At 45.4% G+C, this 20,069-nt stretch overlaps 1 protein-coding gene across 8 annotated transcripts; it reads right to left on the reverse strand.

The window, feature by feature from the left end:
* Positions 1 to 213: 213 nt before the first annotated feature.
* Positions 214 to 20,052, reverse strand: LOC6728663 (microtubule-associated protein futsch). Of its 8 annotated transcripts, XM_016175086.2 has the most exons (11): positions 19,109 to 19,247; positions 16,831 to 17,038; positions 11,809 to 11,829; positions 11,348 to 11,688; positions 10,997 to 11,122; positions 10,815 to 10,934; positions 10,366 to 10,757; positions 9,579 to 9,779; positions 3,009 to 9,522; positions 2,853 to 2,939; positions 214 to 2,793 (listed from the first exon to the last, which is right to left on the reverse strand). In XM_016175086.2, exons 2-11 carry the CDS (start codon positions 16,832 to 16,834, stop codon positions 1,309 to 1,311), a joined length of 9,291 nt encoding a protein of 3,096 aa, XP_016035323.1. In that variant the 5' UTR covers positions 16,835 to 17,038; positions 19,109 to 19,247; the 3' UTR covers positions 214 to 1,308. The 8 variants fall into 8 exon arrangements, with proteins under 8 accessions (XP_016035323.1, XP_016035314.1, XP_016035316.1 ...); XM_016175077.3 differs by lacking the exons at positions 11,809 to 11,829; positions 16,831 to 17,038; positions 19,109 to 19,247 and adding exons at positions 19,516 to 19,856; positions 19,912 to 20,052 and having other exon boundaries at positions 2,853 to 2,936; XM_016175079.3 differs by lacking the exons at positions 11,809 to 11,829; positions 16,831 to 17,038; positions 19,109 to 19,247 and adding exons at positions 19,516 to 19,856; positions 19,912 to 20,052.
* Between the last annotated feature and the right edge of the window lie 17 nt (positions 20,053 to 20,069).

The raw sequence follows: 20,069 nt of genomic DNA on the forward strand, positions 1-20,069 counted from the left end.
ATAAATGGCGTACAAACGTGTCTTAATAACAAGAAAAGCATTACAACAAAATTGGGGAACAAAACTGAAGAGAACATTAATTAATATTTAATTTATGCTTATATAAACTGAAGCCGTTGTCGTCATTTTGCCTACGTAACAATTGCATTTGGTAGTATCCTGGTATCTTGCCGATTTCGAATCGAAATACTTGTCATAATATTTTCCTAATCGTTTTGATTAACTTTCGGCTCCTCAGCCGCGATTGATAATTGTATCTATATCCATTTGCATTCGGGTTTGCTTTCTCTTGCTTATTCATAGTCGTTATTGTGTCTTTTGCATAATTGAAATTCAACAACTGCAATTGGTATTTAATTAAATACAATATATATCGTTCAATTGGTATAGGTACATATATGGCTGCGTGTGTATTTAACAATGTTGGTAAACTAATTTTACGGCTTGTGTCAGTCAGTTAACGTAATTGAATAATCATTTTGTTTAGCATCCTCGACTAACTCGGCCCAAAAATGCACTTAAAGTTTTACACCGTTTTAAAGTGTGTGTGTGTGTTTGTATATTGGTTTCTTGGGTATTTGTTGGCTAGTGTAAACCATGTAAATTGATTAGTTCATTTTAAGGAAAAGTTTAAGGTTAATTGAGTGTTCTAAAGTTAAAGTTGTTCAAGGAATTAGAGGCTAAACTTTGGTTAACGCTGAAAAAAGTTGGATATTAACATCTTGCCCTCCTCGTCGCATTTGGTTACAGTTTCGATAGCTATATTCTTTGTATATACGTAGATACATATATATTGTATAAAAATCTTTGCTAAGTTATGATTAGTTGAGTTGCTGGTGCTGTCAATGTAGATGAGGTAAGTTGCAAGAAGCCAAAATGGTTTGGTGCAAGAGTTGCTTGAAGAATAAATATCCGATTTGCAAGGTTTGTATATATTTGTAGATATATATGTGTTTAGGTATTTATTTGCCTTAAACTGTTTATAATATTTACTATATTTATATTGCTTAGCGAAAGTTAGGCTGACTGAGATAAAAACCTAACTAAAATCATCAGCAAACATGGTACAAGAACAGTTGAGAAAGTGGCAACCTGTTAACTTTAAGATAATTGTTGATTATTTGATATTTTCAGAACCACAAAAATGAAAAAATTCGAATAAGAGAAGAATAATTAAATTGTTTTAGACAGATTTTTCTCTCAGTGCTTTGAGCTTGATTTCTTTGAATCTATAAATGTTTTAAAACTTTAATGGGGGCTTTGTGATGTGTATGGACAACCTTTGGTTAACGATTGATGTGCATCCCTCTATTGTTTGTTCTGTTCCTTGTCGAAGTTGGAAGTGAAAGTTCTGTTAAACTGAAACGGTAGCAATGGAGAGGCACTTGAACCAACCAGGGAACTGCTGGCTAGTGGTTCCCTCAGTGTGAAGGACATCATGGGATTGTAGACCCCCGTGGAATGGGTAAGGGAACTAGTGCTCACTGCACTCACAGTGGAAGTGGTAATGGGATCGTTCAAGCGAGATGTGAAAGAGCTGGTGAAATTGTAGGGTACGTAGGAAGAGGTGGTTACGGAGGTGGTACTGGTGGATGTGGGGCCGCTGGTAGTGGAGCGGAGATCCGAGCAACTGGCGCGCGGCGAAATTGACGAAATGCCCGAACCCGAGCCCGAAACTGGATTCAAATAGGAATAGTTGCTGGCCGAGGGCAGCGAAAAGGAGGGGCCCGCATAGCTGCTGGACATGAATGAGGAGGCGGAGGTGCTGGTAGCGGTGGTGCTGGATGTGGCTGAGGTGGTGCTGCACAATTCGACGTAGCTTTTGGCTGGCACCGAGGGTGAAACCACTGGCGAACGACTGGGCGGACGGGAGTGGGTCTGCCGCTCGATCTGCTTCTCAGTGAGGAACCGATCGTAGAAGGTCGAGGTGACGGTGGTGTGGCGGATCTCCAGCTTGCCGGGCTGATAGAGGGGCGTGCCACCGGCACCACCAGGGGACCGATGGTAGGGATCGTACGGCTGGCGATATGGCGACACGGGCCGGGGGAAACTATCTGTTGCGGTAGCTGATCCTGCTGGGTTGGCTGGGATCTGGACTGGATCTGTGTGGCTGTGGCGTGTGGCTGTGGTGCGGGACTCGTACGGGTGGCTCAACGGTGTGCGACAGGCCGAGCGTCGATCGTCCGCATACTTGGCGCACGTCTCTTCTAGTTGTCTATCTACTTTGTGGTTAAACCCGGTTAAACTACTCCCGCTACTTAGTTCGCTACGATTATCAGCAAAATAATTTGGCAACAAGTTATCACGTCTTACCCTACTGCTCTCCCGATCCTTACGCTCCTCATCCTCCTCCTCCAAGCGTCTACGTCGAGGGGACAGCTCCCGGCTAATATCCCTATGCGATCTGTGGTGCAAGGGACTGGTGTCCCGGTTGCCCAAAGGACTCCTTCGAGAATCCGCCGAACCCAAAGATCGGTGCTCGGAGGTGACCCTAATCGAAGGTGCATAGTCTCCTGATCTGTGAATACTCCTTCCCCTGCTCTCGCTGCGACTAAGACTCCTGCTGAGACTGAGGTCCTCCAGGGAGCTCTTCTTGCTGGCAAAGTGCAGTGAGTCCGTGAACAGTGAGTCAATGTACCGCTGGCACTTCTCCTTCTGGTATGGCTTCTCCTCGCACAGCGTGTCGATCGACTTGATGGAGTTCTTGATCGAACTCAGGCGGTCGTTGATGTTCTCCCCCGTACGCAGTGGTACGCCCGTATGGGTTCCGGTTCGGGTAATCGGAGAGGTTTCCTAGTAGGTATGATTAAGTAGTTTATTGTATTTTATGTGTTTAAATGACCAGCACTTACCCTCATTAGACGACTACCCAGGGCATCCAGACCCTCCGAGCTGCTGGCGTAGCTGCGAGTGGCCGATGGTTGATCTGCAAGAGTCTTCTTAAGAATACGTTGAAGAATTTTAGTATTCTCCGTTAAACAGTCCAAAACGTCATGAGTGGTGCCCACCATTCGTTCGCTGGTCTGACGCGACTTCGGTCTGGGTGCTTCTTCAAACTGGTCCTCATCCTCGTCCTCATCTCGGAACCGAATGACCTTGGGGCTGGTGGGGCGGTAGTGAGTGGATGTGTGGGTACCGCCACAGTAGCCTTCATCGAAATCATCGCGACGCAGGGCAGACTTGGGCGTAGTGGGGCCATGGCGGCGGGGACTCTGCTCACGTGACTTGGCTGCCCGGAATTCGTCGAAGGAGAGCGAGGGTGAGATGACGTCCTTGAGCTTTTGATTGAATGCCTTGTAGTCCTTCTGGGTCTTAAAGTCAAACTTATGCTCCTGCTCCAGGATGCGTATGCGCTCCTCGAGCTCCTCGGCAGTGGGTGGTTCTGGTCTACCAGGCGAACTGACAATCCTTTCCAGATTGTGAACGGGAGTCCTGGGCTTTTTCTCATCTCTCATCTTTTGACGTTTTATGTCTTCGATGGTTGGCGATCGAGAGCGCGACTTTGAGCGTGTTTTGGCTGGTGATTTGAGCTTTTCGTCCAGGACACGTATTCTATGCTCTAGTTCTCCTGTTGTAGGTATCGCATCTGTATCCGGACTGGGACTGAGAATCATTTCCAAGGGATGAATGGCCGGTTTTCTGTTGGGATCGTTCATTCGCTTGGCCAAGTTCTCCTTGGATTTGGATCTCACCAAATCAAGTACTCGATATTTGTACTCTAAATCATCTGAGATGGGAAGATCGTTAGGATGCGGCTTGCGACGGGCTGGTGAAGTGTAGGGACTTCTCTTCGACTTCCTTTCCGGCGATCGAGTTGGAGAAGGTGATCTCTGACGATTTCTGGAGGGCGACGTATAAGGGGATTTGGCAGACTTCCGGGAAGGAGATGTATAGGGAGATTTAATGATGGGCTTCCGGGTGGGAGAAGTATGTGGTGTTTTATTGGTGGCCTTTCGCGATGGAGAGGTATATGGAGATTTGGTAACCACCGCTTTGCGCCCAGGACTACGAGAACGATCTCTAGCTGTGGTAATTTCCGTCTCCTTCGTCGGGGTTTCCACAGGCAAAGGTTCATCGTCATCTAGTCCCTTACCTTCACACAGTTCCAAGTATTTGTTCAGATCCTTTTCGTGGGAGAGCGAGTACTGCAGCTTAATTTTACGCTCGATTTCATTCAGCCGCTGCTCCACATCGATCTTTTCCACATCCTCGAGGAGTTTTATCTGGCGTTCCAAGGAGCGGAAGCGAGATTCTAGCTCTTTGGTGGAGGGCAGGTAGACTGTTTTGCGTTTCAAGTGATGTTTCACAGTGTTGGGTCCCCAGTCGAAGTCCTCCGGCTCTTCGGGCTCCGGGTTCTCTTCTTTTGCCGCCTCCTTTGGATTCTCCTCCTCCGGTTTGGCGCTGGTAAAGTCCTCGATTTCCTTGGTGAGATCAGAAATAGCCTGAGTCTGCTCCACTTGCTCAGCGCTTGGCTTGGGATCTACTCGTATCAGGCGACCATCTTCGGATTTGACAAGATTTCGATCATTGAGCTGCTTCTCTAAGGCCTGGAAGAGGTCTTCCAGTTCCTCCGTGTTGGCTCTGGTCAATCTTCTAACCTTCGAAGCTCTGTGTTCGTTGTCCATTAACAGTACCACTGTTTTGCCGTTGGGATCCATGGGTCCCACATCCGTGGAATTGATAACCATTTTTTCGGGCAGTTCTTTGGAAGAAGAGTCTTTGATTGTTTCTTTGTTCTCTGGCAGTTGTTTGCTCGATACTTTGCTTTCTTTGGGGCTGACCGCAACTGTGGGGGTTTCCTTTGTTTTTTGTGTTTCCGTTTTTGTAGCTTCCTTTTCTTTGGATTTGGGTTCCTCCCTACTAAGATTCTCCTTTTTGGGGGAAGCTTCTTTAGTTGAAGCTTCTTTAGGAACGGGGTCTTTAGTTGTGGGATTTTCCAACTTAGTTTCGGATGGTTTCCCTCGCGTGGATGTTTCTTTAGAGACTCCAGCTTTGGCGGCCTCTGACGTCTGATTTATGTTCTCTGATTTCTCCTTTTTGCCTGACGTCTGTGTCGTGTCTTCTGATTTCCCCGCACCAGAGGATTTATTTTTTTTATCCAAAATTTCTGCTTTCTTATCATCCACTACATTCTGGTCTTGAACAGATTTTTCATCCGTCACTGCGTTCTGATCTTTAACCGATTTTTCAGTATCCACAACTTTTGCTCGGGTTTGAGCTTTCTCTTCGTTTTCAAGGGTTTTAGTCTCTTTAGCCGCTGCAGGTTCAATTTTTCTCTCTGCCGGCACTTCTGTTTTCTCGACTTCATCACCTTTGACGTGCTGATTGTGGCAGTTCTTCTCCTGCTTTTTGCAGGAATCCTTTTCCTCGATCTTTTCTGGTTTCTCCTCAAGCACTCCATTTTCTGTTGGGATCGACCCATTTTTGGCCCGTTCCTCCAACAGTTGCTGCTCCAATTGCTCCAGGCGACGAGTTAGATCTTCTGTTGTGGGCTTGGACTCACCCTTCGGCTGCTTGGACTCACTGTCTTTGTTGACCATCATCTTGATATTGATGCTTATGTTGATGGGCTTGTGGGCGTCGACTTCCTCCAGCTCCCCAATGTTCTGGGTGTACCTAACAAGCTCCTTGCCGGTGGCGTCGATTGTCTCTGTGCTCAATCGCCTAGGGGAACCGCTGTCATCCGCTGACCGTTGGCGCTCCCTCATCGCTTCCAGCAACTTGAGACTGTTCTCGCTCAGCTGTTTCTCCAACGCCAGGACACGCTGTTCCAGCTGTCCTTCGGCTTCCAGTTCCTTGGCCTGCCGAGAGGTGCTCGGCTGGTCCTCGGGCTGGAGTTTGACCCTCGATGCAACTTCGGAATCACTTGCACAGCGCTGCTTGTAGAACTTCTTGTAGAGTTGCCTCTCCAGGAACTGCAATCGGTTCTCCAGATCGGCCCGGGAGGGTAAATCAGAGAACCGACGCACCATGCGCTGCTGCCATTGTTCGTGGTTTGCCGCTCTGTAGTAAGCCGTGTTTGCAGGTGCTTCCGAGGTCTCATCGCCCATGGGCGTGGGTCGTTGCAGTAGCTTTCTCTGCCTCCTCTGCGGATTTATCTCGCTGGGCTTCAGGTTCTCCTCGCCAGGTGATTGGCCTCGCATCTTGCTCTGCAGCTCCTCGATCAGAGCCTGTTGCTGGTGGAGAACTGGTTCGGCCAGGACAGGACGTTCCTTTGGTGGTGGTGGCGGCGGAGGTGGGGATGGAATATGCGCCTCAATGGCCACATCTACGTGTTTGGTTTCGGCCATTTTGGACTCCACGTTTTTCTTATCGCCATGCAGTGCTTCAAAGCGGCTCTCCAGATCCTCCGTCGATGGCGGTGGCTTCTTTTCCTCCACTGCTTCGGAGATTACCTCCTGCTGGATCCGCTCGAGAGCTTCGTCCACGGTTTCGCTAAATTGATTCTTGCTACTCATGCGGCGCTTCAAGGTTTCATAACGCTTCTCAAGATCCTCCGTTGACGGTGGCTCAGAAGCTCTTCGTTGATTCGTACCCTTTTGTTGACTCTCTTCTTGTTGCTGAGAGTCCTCTTCTTTGTTTTTTTGGGTTTCTAAATTGTTGTTGACCGCTTTGCAACTTTCTTCAACGTTTTTGCGCTTCTTTTCAGCATGATCCTCCACCTCAACTCTCTTCTGCTCCTTTTCGATAGCCACATTAACTTCTTTGATCTTGTCGTCAAAAGATTTCATGGACTTCTGCGCCTTTACTTCGGCACTCGAAGATTGACTTTTGGTTGCTGGTTTAGTTTGATCAGGTTCTTTAGTTGTTTCTAAGTTGGTGGTACTCATTTGTTTTTCTAAGGCATTAAAACGTTTTTCTAATTCTTCCGTGGAGGGTGGAGATTTTCGAGGGGTCTTTTCTTGTTCCGCATCCTTAGAAGTTGAATTTCCTTTAGAACCTGGTTTTGAATCAGCCTCAGTTTGTGAAACCGACGTCTTAGCGGGTTCTTTCTTTTGAGAATCACTTTTTTTTGACGAGTCTTTAACATTTTCAATTTTGGTTTCTGCAGATTCTTTATCGGTTTTCCCTGGAGATTCTTCCCTCTTTTCTTTTATTGTGTGATCAACTTCTTCTGAGCTAAGCTTTCGATTAGCTTCCACCTTTTTATTAGTAGCAGTTTTCGATTCTTGTGAATCCTCTTTCGGCTTAGAGGTTTCTTTTTCAATCATCTCCTCACTTTTTGGGGATTTGGCTTTGACTTTCTGGTCTTGGTTTTTAGTTGGTGATTGGTTCTCCATAGTTTCAGGTTTTTTCTGATCACTATCTTTGGGATCCTTTTTAGCAATGGGTGATTGACTGCCCGAAGTCTTCTCATTTGCTTTTTCTGACTCCTCTGGTTCTTCAGGCTCTTTTGTAGCTTTCGATTCTTCTTCATCGGGTGGTTCTTTTTTGTTCTTGGATGGGCTGCTCTTCTGAACACTCATTTTGCGTTCTAAGGCATTAAAACGGTCTTCCAGCTCCGCAGTTGATGGAAGTTTCTTGAGGCGTGGTTGCTCCGCTTCCTTTTCATCACTTTTACTTTCTTTGCTATCGCTGGTTTCTGTTTCCTGTGTAGTTTCCTTTGTGTTAGATTCAGCTTCCTCGGATTTGTGCAGCTTGCTGGTTTTTTCGCTATCCTTCTGGTTTTTGGAGCTGCTACCACTGGGTCGGTCCTCGTCCTTGAGATCAATGGGAGTTTTGGAACTAGATTCGCTGGAACTCATTTGTTTTGTTAGGGAATTGAACCGTGATTCCAGGTCGGCGGTAGAGGGAATTCGCTCGGATTTAATTGGATATTCAGCCTCCATTTCGGTCAGCTCCTTGCGTTGCTTTTCAGCACTCAGTTGCTTTTCAAGGGTGTTAAACCGCTCCTCTAGAGCAGCTGTGCTAGGAATGTACTTGGCTTGTCGATCTCCACTTGGCTGATCCTGACTGATCCTGCGCTCCAGGGCCTGATATCGTTCCTCGATTTCAATGGTCGATGAGCGGGTCAAGGTTTTTCGGCGAGGATCTCGTCTCTTTCGGCTGGCATTACTCAATGTGCTGGCTGTGGGAGGTGGTGGTTTGTATCCAGTAGTTTCCTCTATCGTCATGCTCAGAAGCTCTTTGTAATCGTCCTTGTTCTCACCTGGAATGTTATCGTCCCGAATCTGTGGCACCTTGCCATCACCCTGTACACCATCATCGTCATTTCTTCGGTAGAAAGGGGGTACGGAATTATATTCCCTATCACCACTATGCCCCTCAACTTTTTCCCTCTCTTCTAGGTAAATGGCATTAGTATCCGTCTCTTCCTCGTTGAGCGAGTAGGACAATTCCAGACGATTGGGGCGCTCCACGCTGTTAACCCTCTCGAAATACTGATTTGTCACTCCATCATCGCTCACATCGAATGGCTTTCGCTCATCCAGCAAATCCTCTTCAGCTTCACTTTTTTCTCGGGGCGACGGTATGGGACTAACGGAAGTCATGCCTGGGAATTCGGGGTCGAAAGGAAGCTTTAGTGGCTCCATCTTGGAGCTGATCAAATGCAACTCTCTGTCAAATTCGTAACGACCGCTTTCCGTGGCACTATCCTCCGCTTGATCTCCAGTACCCGCCCCCTCTTTCGACGCCTTATCGTCCTTCTCGTCGCCACTATCCGTACCCATCAGCATGAAGGGAATCTCATGGCTGCTTGGAGCCCAAGATTTGGGTCTCTGCCGCTCCAAGCTCGTGTCCCTGGAACCGGCCAACTGCTTCTGCTCCTTGAGCTTGCGTGCTAGCTTGGCCTTCTGCTTGGGACTCTTCTCCGTGGACTTTGGGTCATCGTCATCACAAAGGCTGGTGTCCGTGCTGGAGCCTCCTCCTCCTCCTGGCCCAGACTCCTGCTCACCATCACTGTCCTCGCTGTATGAGGAGCTATCGCTTTTTCCAAAGCGTGTGCGCAGCTTTTGCGTTCTCACGGAGCTGACATCAACGCCCTCTCGTATCATGGCAGCCCGATCTGCTTTGATCTCCTTCCAGGTCAGACTATCTCGTCGTCTGCGGCTTGGATCGGTGTCCCTCCAGAGCAGCGTCTCTCCCCTTCGCAACTGTTTTTCTGTCGTTGGTTTGGTATGGAGGACAGCGGGAAGGGAGGGCTTTCGAGCAGGTGGAATGGCGCCCAATGGTGCTCCAACCCGCTTTCCCTTATTGGTTACTATTGCAGGGCGACCGAGAAGTAACTGGTTCACAGGGACCGCCGGCTGGGAGCTGCTCGCTGGACCCGATCCTTGGCGCGCTGCTGTCGAACAGGCGGTGGTTAGGATGACATGGGCCTGCTTCTGGCGCTCGCGCAGCCTATCGTACTGCTTCTTCAGCAGGGAAATATCCAAAGCGAGGCGATCCTTCTGTTCCACTTGCTGCTTTCCTGCCGCCGCAGGACCCACCGATCCACGTCTACCCCAATTCAAGCCGAATACGGTTGCTACCGCCAAGCGCTCCTCATCCGAATGGGTGTCCTCCTCGTCGTAGTAGAGCCTACAAATAGGAAGGCTGTTATATGTGTAGATACATTTATATTTTGTGATACTCACTGCAATCCTTGTTTGTGACGCAATGGGGCAATGTTGTAGAGATGCTTATCCCGCAGTTGTCGCAAATCCGCAATGGGTCCTAGCTTCACCACACGCTCAATAAGACCATTGGAGTCCACAAGATGGCCATTGAGGAGTTCACTGGAATAGGATCCCATCTTGCCATAGAACTCATCTGCAGATCGGACACTGATCACACGTCTGAAATTTAAATCAAATGCAATTTTAATACATATTATTTTAAGCTTTAGCCTAAGCTTCAAGCAAAACTTATTCAAGTGCCTATTTTTTCAATTTTCCAATTCAACTCATGACCTTGGCCCCCTCCCTCTAGCTTACATTTAGCATAGTTCAATGTCGTTGATATTTACTAAACTTGTTTTCCACAAAACCATAAAAAGTTCCACAGCGTCTGAACATGAAATTCCTGGTGGGTAAAGACCGAGCGGAATTGCTAAATTGCATTTGGCAAGCAAGAAAAACCCATGCCAAAATTCCGGCAGCCTTGACACAAATTCTCGCCTTGCACTGGGGCGATTGTTTGGCCAACCACCCACCGAAAACCAACCCAACCAAAACATTCTATGCAGACTGGGTGGCACACTGATATAATCGTACTCTTGCACTCAATTGCATTAAAAAACCTTGCTATTCCTAGTAATGCATTTCAGATGGGTTTTTAACTCAATTCTGTAAAATTGGGAAAGTAACAAGTTTTATACCAAAGGTTTGGAAGGGTTCGGAATTCATACTCTAGTACTTATTTAAAATGAAAATAATAACTCACTCTTCAAGCAGGCTCCAAAGGACCAGGGCGGTGCGAAGAAGGACATCGCTGCCCTCGATAAGGACCAGGTCCCAGACGCGCAGGACGCAGGACATGGGCAGGCAGGTACAGAACATGGTGAGGAACCACTGCATGGTAAAGACATTGGTTAGCGGCGGTTCGAAGGCATTCTCGACGGGTCCCTGGAGGCGTTGCAGGTGCTTCGCCAACCGTGGCAGTCGCGTCTGCATCAGCTCCCGGAAGACGCCCATGTCCGCCTGCAGGCCGCCCATCGAGCCGTAGAAGTAGCCCGTGGGCAGAACGCCCTCCACCAGGTAGATCATGACCTTCATGGACTCCTCCTCCTCCTTGTCCATCACTTGCAGTATGAGGGCGCCCAGCATGTTGAATCCCTGAATTGTATTTGTGAAGTGCACACAGCAGACAAAGATCCTTTAAGGAGCACTCACCTGGCAATAGCCCACCTCGGGGTTGTAACGGGCATAGCCCAGAAGGATGCGCTTCAGCTTGGCCTGGTTTATGGAGCCCGCGGGACCGGTGCACAGATTCGAGCCAGTGCGATGCAGATCCTAAACGAAGACGACTCATTTATGATTCTCTGGAGGACCACCTGTCCGTGACTGGAGCTCACCTTGACGATTTGTATGCCCAGCTCCTCGTCATCCTCGCGCCACTCCTCGCAAAAGCACTTCTCCCGCTGCTGCGCCCAGTTCACGTTCTTCGACTTGAGGTACTTGTCCGCCAGCGAGAGCCACAACTGGAAGGAATAATTTAACGAGTGATGGGATTTTTCTTTAAAATTATATGTACATATATTTAGTAATCCATGCTGAATGAATTTTATTAAGGATATAAATTTAGTAAGCCCATCATACATAGCTTAGGAGAAATGTAGTTATAAATAATAAATAAAATAAATATCCCACATATCCTGTGACCTTATGCTGTCTAAATAAGAGAAACAAACTAGATGAAATCTCACCTTGCGTCGGAACTCGGGTGGAGTGCCTCCGGGCAGGCGGGCCACCAGTTTCATGGCATGCAGCCACTGGTTGTAATCCGAGGTGGCTTCATCGTCGGCAGCGGCGGAGGCGGAGGGAGCGTGTCCGGATCCGGAGGCGGTGGGGCTGGTCCCGTGGCCTCCGCCATTGCGGGTCAGCATGGTGGTTTTGGTGCTGCTGGGGCTTCTATTGTTGCTGCCGGGGGTGGTGATGGTGCTGCTGCTGCTGAGGCTGTTTTTAGTGGGCGAGGTTAGGCGGGCACTGGTAATGGCTTTCTGCGGCGGTGGTGAGAGGCTAAAACGCATTTTAGGCTGTGCATCGTCTGCAAAAGTTAAGCAAAAATCGTATATAGCATACTTTCGAGCGGCGAGCGAGAAAAGGATTTGGTTGTCTATTCAAAATAGGATTCTGGGCTCTTGGCGGCTGGATCCTTAGCACTTACAATATCCGTGCAGTATGCAAACTTTACATATATAGAGATATTTCGTAATATTAAAATACAGAGTTGGTTGTTGGCACCAAATATACGTTTTAAGAGCGCGCAAAAGAGAGAAGAAGAAAGAATACAAAATATATTTATATATAAGTATTTATATAGCATATAGACACTTAATCAATCAAGTGCTCTGATCCGAATGGTGGCGAGAATGTCGATGAGCGAACCAACATTTGAGAGCGACAAAGATGCGGCATGCAGTTGTGGCACGGATTTGTGGCGATTGGTGGCATATCCTTGGGCGGCGGAATCATCAGTGAAGGCGGAAAAATGATAGCAAAGCCAAGTCAAAAGGACGAAAAACACTCCATTGAGAAGCGTGCCACACAGGACAACACGAGTGTCTGTCTTTGTGTTAAATTGACCATGACATTTATTTCACTTGACAAGCGTGTGTGTGCGTTGCGAGGATGCGAGCATGAGGATGTGTGGGCGATACATGTGTGTCCTGGCAAGGCATTCCATGTAAGCATACAAAGTTTGCCCTGCGAGATCCTCGGTGCGATGCTGACACCCCGACAGGCGAACAATATCCCCGTGGCTCAACTTTATCGGCTTCTAGGCTGCAGACAGCTGCTAACAGGCATTCCCTGACCTCCACCTAAGCCACCCACATGCTCAGTCCTAAAGGTCAAGTTAATAAAAAATATATGATGTCTTTCGCTGGCCCTTAGCAGCATAAATCCAGATTGCATTCGGCGGTACGTAGATTGGCTCAGGTTTAAGCTCCGCTCCTAAAATCGATATTTTTTCGGGATTGGTCCCCAGCTTTGGGGAATCGCACTTTATGGCGGATAATTTGATTTTCGTTTTATTTTTTAGGACTGCTCTGCGTTTGCCAGCTTATCAAACGGAACGTGAGCCACATTTTAAAGCTAAAATCTGAAAATTTTCCCGGGTTCCCATCAAAGCTTCGGCGGGGAAATAAAAAGGGAATGGAATGTGTGGAAATAACATTTCCGGTTTTAAAGAATTTCTCGGAAAATTGGCGTTATTGTTTGCTTTGAAAGCAGACAGCTTAAAATGCGGGGAATCCATTAAAATGAATGCCCAAAGAAGATACTACACATTTTTGCAAAAATAATACGCTATCTCAAAAGCCATTTTTGATTACTTTTACAGTTGTGCTTCCCTAAGTTAAACTATTGAATTGGCAACATGTATTTATATTATATGATTATAATTAATTAACGAACACAGTCTGCGAGCATGATGATTACCCTTTATAAACTTGATTGTAGAAAGTTCTACATAGCCATGCTATACTGTAACTGGCGGAATGATAGCAGGGAATTTTTTTGCCATTCCATCGCTTGTTTACATGCTAATGCAAATCCACACATTCTGTATGTAAGTGTGTTCTAGCTGAAATGTTTACTCCTTCGGAGAAAGGCATTTGTATAATGAAGGAGCAGTTGGAAATGGCCGTTAACCAAAGTTAAAGCTGAACAAACATTGGCTTGTTTACCCCCAGCAAATTGGAGAAAGTCCTGGTAGGAGCAGCGGAGCTCTCTTGCCGCAGGACCAGCATCCGATGGAGTATGAGACCCCGACCCTGGCTAATGAAATACTAATTGCGCCGACTCTTATGTAATGGGGTCCCTAACTTCGCACCAATTAGGCGCCGGACGTAAATACATTCTTTATTCTTTATGGCCAGCGGATGGACTGCCCGCCACGGGGGCCTCATATTTTTTTCTGTTCGCTTCAAGTGCATTTTTCCATGGAAGATGGAAGATTTATGTGCGACTGACAATGAGGAGCAGTTCTTTATTGTACGCAAGTGAGTGTAATTATTTTAAATGCGCCTGCCCAAGGACATCTAGGATCTACGAGTGTTTGTCAAGGCTGCGAATGTTAGCCCACATTCTGGCCCGAACGTTTTTGGCCCTGACCAAAACTAAACTTTGGCCAGTGTCACATGCGTCTTGTGTTTTTCTTATGTGTACCGAGTGTGTGCATTTGTAATGTGTGTGTTTTGTGTACTCAACCATAAAAACACGTAAAGCATGACAGTTGGTTTAATGAGCCGAAAGAATATGCGTCCTGTGTCAGCTATTTATATAGGTGAACAAGAAATGAAAGAAGGTGGAATATTTTATGGCTATGATGGTCACATAAAAATATATATTACTTTCATAGAAACATATCTCATATACAATTGGAATTAAGAGCTAAAAGCATGAGTGGCTAAATAAAAACGGCTAACTGCCGTAGGTAAAACGTTAAAGAAAATATAACATTTTTAAATGTTTCAAATAAAGGATGTACATGTTCAATAAAGGAAGGACTGTGTTAAGAAAGGACAAAAGGTTATTATAGATATAATGATTTTTATCAAGCCATATCAGCCAAGGTTATCTCAGTGTGGCTATAACCGCATACTACCGTAAAACACTTTTAGTACGCCGCTTTAAGAGCTGACTTAAATTCTGCTTCCCCTTGAGCAGTTCAAAGGGGATTTACTTCACTTTATGTAATGCCCATGTCCGCATTCAGCAGCCAAAACTGCGTACTTAAACCGTATTTATCCCAGGGGATTGCATGACCCCAAAAGTGGTGGTCCTGGGCAGAAGAAAGAGCGGCGTCTGTGTGTCTGCGGCTACTTTCTTCTGGCCCAATCTGCGATGCAGTTGGGTAGGGCCTTTTATGAGAGACGCAGATGCGCAGGCACGTTCTCAGCCATTAGTGTCAATTCGGGCGTGAGGCTGCTAATGAATTCCCCAGTCAATGGCCAACTGGATGATAAATTTAATCCTCGCTGGTTCATTAAACTATTGCAATGCTTAACCCAAATGATTATCGGCTTAGTGATTGCGATTCGCCTTTATCACGCGGTCCCAGACAAAAGCACTTCAACAGGCGATTATGCAAGAGGGAGCGAGAAAAATCATGGGGTTAACTAAGGGAAAATAAAGGAAAATTGCGAGGGGTAAATCCTGCTTTTGATGGCAGCTTACATAATGACTCCCCGAGGAGCACTTTTTGTTGCTCTGCTGCCATTGCAGTTCTCGCAACCATGACACGAGTCGTCCTCTATTTAACTTTGATTAAATTTCCGATTAATTTTTCCAAAAAAAAGAAGCATTACTCATACGCCACGTGGGTCTGCCCGTGCAGGGGTATACCAATCAATTTGTATGACGCGGACTGAAAATGCTTGTCAATTTCAATAAGCCCCCCTCTCAAAACTTAAGTGAACATTGTGTCCTGCCAAAAGCAAGAACAATTTTTATTCTTTTCTCAATTTTTGCATCTGCGTCTGAAGGCTACATAAGTTTGATAAGGGACTCTTGCTTGTGACAGGCCAGTTGCCTGCTTGGATTTACTTTAAAACTTTTAAGAAAAGGACTTTGTACTCAATCAAGATGGAGGTACATCCCTTTTGAGCTTATTCTTCAGAAAATTCTTTACCCTTGGATTCCTTTAATTTATTCTACATTTTATAGCTGCAAGTATATTCCTAATGCTGTACTTGATGGTAAATTTCAAAAAAAGAAACTTTCCTAAGGAATCAACTAAAACTTTTATTAAAAAGAGTTATTTCTGGCTATTTTTCTTTCACCTCCGATGATAAGGATTAGCCCTTCATCCGCTCAACTTCGGCTCGGATTTCTCATAACCACGCGAAATTGGCACACGTGTGTGCACATGTCCGAGCTCCACAGGATCCTTCAACCGCCCACACAGCAGCTCGTGTCACTTTGCATCGCCATAAACGCGGTGGTGGGCGTCATAAACAAACCGCTCCGTCAGTGTAAAGTGTGAACTGCGACGCAGTAATTACAATTTGATGGGAAAATGTGAGAGGTGCTGGTGGAATTGAGAAAAAAAATCAAGGAACAAAAACAGGAAACTCGCCAAACACACATACAAGCGAAATCAGCAGAGTGTAAAATGATTCCTGAAATGGGTGGGCAAAAACCGGAAGAAAGGGCAACAGCAACAACTTGGCCAACATGCAACAGATGTATGTACATACAGATGTGTAAATGGAAAAGGTGTGATAGGATTTTCGAAAAGTTCCACTATCCTGTATAAGGACTTAGTCTAAAATCATGAAAGGGCTGTGAAAAATTCAAATTATGTGTGCACTGCCCGAGGTGGATAAATATAAATGAGTTAAATGGGGTCGAACGCCTCCAACTCGGCTGTATGGCAAAATAATGGAAATTTATGCCAGCGAAGGGAAAGCCCTTGCCCTACGAAAAATGCAAATGTTAATTACAAGCGGCCGCCAAAATTAGAATTGTGCGCGTTTACCGTGAGTAAAATTGTGTGTATGTATGCTTGACTGTGTGGATGTGAGGTGTGTTTGTATGTGTGCTTTAGAGCGGACCTCAGTTAAATTAAATGTATACTCAAAAAACATTAAAGTAAAAGGATTCTAGTATATATATTGAGTATATATATTGGTGAATTGGATGTAATGTAATATCAATTTAATTATGATCAAAGTAAATAAGAAAAATTAATTGATGAATACTTAAAATGGCTATTAATAGGGTAAATAATTTAATATTTTAAACTTTATCATTAAACATAACATTTTGTTAAAACTTTGGCTTATAGAGGTCCGCCCTATCGAATGTGTGCCCAACGAATATTGAATGATATATGCAACAGCTTTACTTTTGAACTTCTTTTGCATAAATTACCTTGTCGTTGTTATTTGGTTTGTTTTCAAACGTTGTTAAACAAATAAGGCAAAGAGAGAGATAGAGAAAGAGAGCGAGAGTTAAGTCTTTGTATCAAAACGAGCAAAAGATCGAAGGCATAGAAAGTCGATTATTTTGGCTTTGAGGCGCGCTAAAATAAACACACAATGGAAAAGACATCGATCGACAGTTAAAAAGACTTGATTAGTATGTTAATTAATTATTGAATATGTATATATGTACACGCACACAGAGAAACGCAGAGAGAATGAGTGTGGTTAGCTGGTCTGGTGCGGCTTGGCATAGTTACCCATGTTAAGTTAACGTGCGCCTGACGGTATGCTATGATTTCTGCCACTGCTCGCAGCGGCTCTTTGTTGTTGCTGCAGCAGTTAGTAGTAGTAGTAGTAGTAGTAGTAGTTTTTGTTGTTGTGGGGATTCTCTATTTATGGTTTTACATTTTTGCTTTACGTTGTACTTGTTCTTGTTGTTGTAGTAGTTGTAGTTGTTGCTGTGGCCTATTGTATTATTTACACAAGATTTACATGAATACACATATAGACACTTACACATAGGCATGCACATCTATTAATACGTATTGGTTTGTAGAGCTATTTGCATAGGTATTTGAAGCATGCTGAAGTTACATAATTTGGCAAAGACTCTGACACACACACAGGGACAAATCGCCGTGGCTCAAATGTCATTGAAAACTATTTTTTCGCCCTACAGACGAGCTCAAGAAACATTCAACTCACACACACAGTTGTTGCACAAAAAAAAATATTGCAAAAAAAAAAAATGAAGGAAAACCTTGACAACTAAGCAACTGCAGACCCAGTTCCCAAAAGCTGGCCAGGTGACTGCTGACTTGGGGGAAAAATGTGTGGAAAAAGCGGACACTAAGCAGTGTCTTAATGCTACACTCGGAAAAAGGTGTTGCTCGCAATGTTGGTTGGGTTATGAGTTCCTTTTTAGCATTTGCATTAGGTGCTTAAACTTTTCCCATTATATGGGAATATTTAATATTAGTGTTGGCTCTTTAGCTGATCTCATTGAACCACTATATATTATTTTCACTGTAGCCATGCCATTGTACGCCTAGTGGTGCACTCATCGATTCCACGTCTTACTGGCCACTGTCTTGACCCACTTTCGTTGTTACGTTTGCTGCTTAGGCTGCCCCTTTCTAGCCAAGTAATTACCATTGAGCCGGAGCTCGTTTTTAAAATTTCATGCCATTTAAATGTACAAGATTGCTGCTTTTAACGAGCCTAATAAGCCTAATACTGAGGATTGTGGCCATGACGAGAGGCTTTGAGAGAAAAGGGTAAGCGGAGCTTGTAGCCACGTGGATTTAATAAAGCGAACAAATAAAGAGGTTTGGTATGAAACCCTGCCACAAACGGCGGTAGGTTTGTTGTGGCTATTAATTACGAATTGACATCCTTCGAACTTCCCCTAACATTTCTGTTATATAGCAATTTTTCACCCATCAAAGTTGCTCAACCGCTGCATAATGGATGCGAATGGTTTGGCCCAGATATACGTGGATTAAAGCGGCATGGCCTTCAACTTTTATTTTTTGTGGGGCATTCTTTGTAGTTATGCAATCCACAATCAACTATTTTTTCCTTCTTGCCAAACAAAGCCAGTTCGTGAGCCTTTTCGCTGGTCGAGTGTGAGAGCGTGACATGAATCACACTCGTACAATGCAGCAACAATAGCTGGCCATATCAGCCATGGCCAAAAAGAGGCACTACCTCACGTGTGTGTGTTCTTGTGGCAGTCGGGGAATACAGACGGGGGTTTTTGGGTATATTACCAATATCCCACGTTGCAGCGCCAACGGGAAATGAACCAGGAAAACGCATTAAAATGGGCGCTGCGCTTTTAATGAAATTTTCGATTGCATGCTTTTGGGCAGCTCTTAATTGCATTTTCCTAGGCTCAGCCGATCGATAAAATCGTATTATTCCATTACGCACGCTGTTGCCATTTCTTGAAATTCAATTAGAAAGTGTTGTTTTTTCCATCTTTGAATAAGTTAAATAATAAATAAATAATAGCACGCTACTTTTGCACGCGCTCTTGTTTTTATGGCCCTTGTTTTCTAGCTTCCATTGGTATTTTGGTCGACGAGTATCAAGGGTAACACACTTACACACACACACCCACACTTGTGTAAATAGAGAAAGAGAGGGGTGCAGAGGAGCGAAAGAGACGAGGGGGTGATAAAAAAACATAGATAAGACAGGCAGGCGAAAAATTCTTGTGGAGGCCAGTCTTTCACGTTTGTTGTTTCAAACCGCTTGTGCACACGCACACACTCACAGCCCCCCGCACTCAAAGTCAAATTTACATGTGTATGGCTGTGCGTCGGTGTGTGTGTGTGGCCCGTCAGACAGTCTCAATGCTGCTCTGTGTCGTCATCAAGTCAGCCTCCTCCTTTCGAGGCACACACACACACACACGTACACGCATGGGCTTCACCTGCCCACAACTCTCACACACGCACGCACACCAGCAAACGGCCACAGGACACAACAAAATTCATTCAATAAATGCAAACACAAACACACACATACATGCACGGTGCGTGACGGTAGCGAGGCTTTTTTCAGCGTTCAGCGTTGAGCGTTTGGGCTTCCGCTTTTCCGATTCCGCACTTCACGATCCACACAGCTGAGAGTTCCGCACTTGACTGACGGCAGTGGCCAAGACTCAGGCCAGAATCGAGCCCCCAGCTGTCAGTGGGGAGCCTGCGCAGTGGCACGCCCCCTCCCACCCACACGCACACTTTGACATTTGGTGCACTCGAAAAAACAATATAGTCTTGTCGGTAACAGTATCTTAGAAGAAATGGTTAAGAATTATAAGCCAACAAATTGTATGGCTAAGGACATAAAAAAGTACCACTTTAGGATTTTGGAATTTTGGATAAATTATGTTATATTTTGATTATAGGCTTAGTAATCTATAGCCCGAAACTCACCACTCTCCACGATGAGCACAGCAGTGACGAACTCGCACAGGACCTCCTGATGCCTCTGCAGACGATCCCTGGCCACGAGAACCCGCTCCAGGAGATAGCCCAGCATAAGGATTTCGACCTTTAGGATGGCGCACACGTCGATGAGCTTGCGCACATCCAAACGCTCTAGGGCGGACCGATCACCGACCATGCCGCTGGCCAATTGCGCCAGTTGTCCTTTCTTCTTCTTCGGGGATCGTTTAAGGACAGGATTCCGGCAACAACGCCTCATTCGTTTGGCCAGCACTTCTTGCCTGCCGTATATATCGCATAGCAATGCATCGAGTAGCTTCTTGGTTTCACTGGATAATGGTATTCCTAAGTTCCAGCTATCACCATTATGCTAATAAAACTCACCTCATTTTGCTGACTTTATGATAAAACTGAACAGTTGGTGGTTTACTTTTAATTTAAATGCTTGCATTGGTTTCTTGGGAGTTTTTTATTTTTATTTTTTTTTTTACAAAAAGCTAACTGAAGAACTTAAATTAACATAATAATCAAAACGAGTTTAG

This window comes from Drosophila simulans, chromosome 3R, assembly GCF_016746395.2.
Source record: "Drosophila simulans strain w501 chromosome 3R, Prin_Dsim_3.1, whole genome shotgun sequence".
Lineage (NCBI taxonomy): Eukaryota > Metazoa > Arthropoda > Insecta > Diptera > Drosophilidae > Drosophila > Drosophila simulans.

What these genes read in the sequence shown, in the direction of transcription:
- LOC6728663 (XM_016175082.3), bottom strand. An exon ending in CCGAGGTGGGCTATTGCCAG is followed by an intron (nt 10,758 to 10,814) that starts GTGAGTGCTCCT and finishes AATACAATTCAG; the next exon opens with GGATTCAACATGCTGGGCGC. An exon ending in TGGGTAGTCGTCTAATGAGG is followed by an intron (nt 2,794 to 2,852) that starts GTAAGTGCTGGT and finishes CATACCTACTAG; the next exon opens with GAAACCTCTCCGATTACCCG.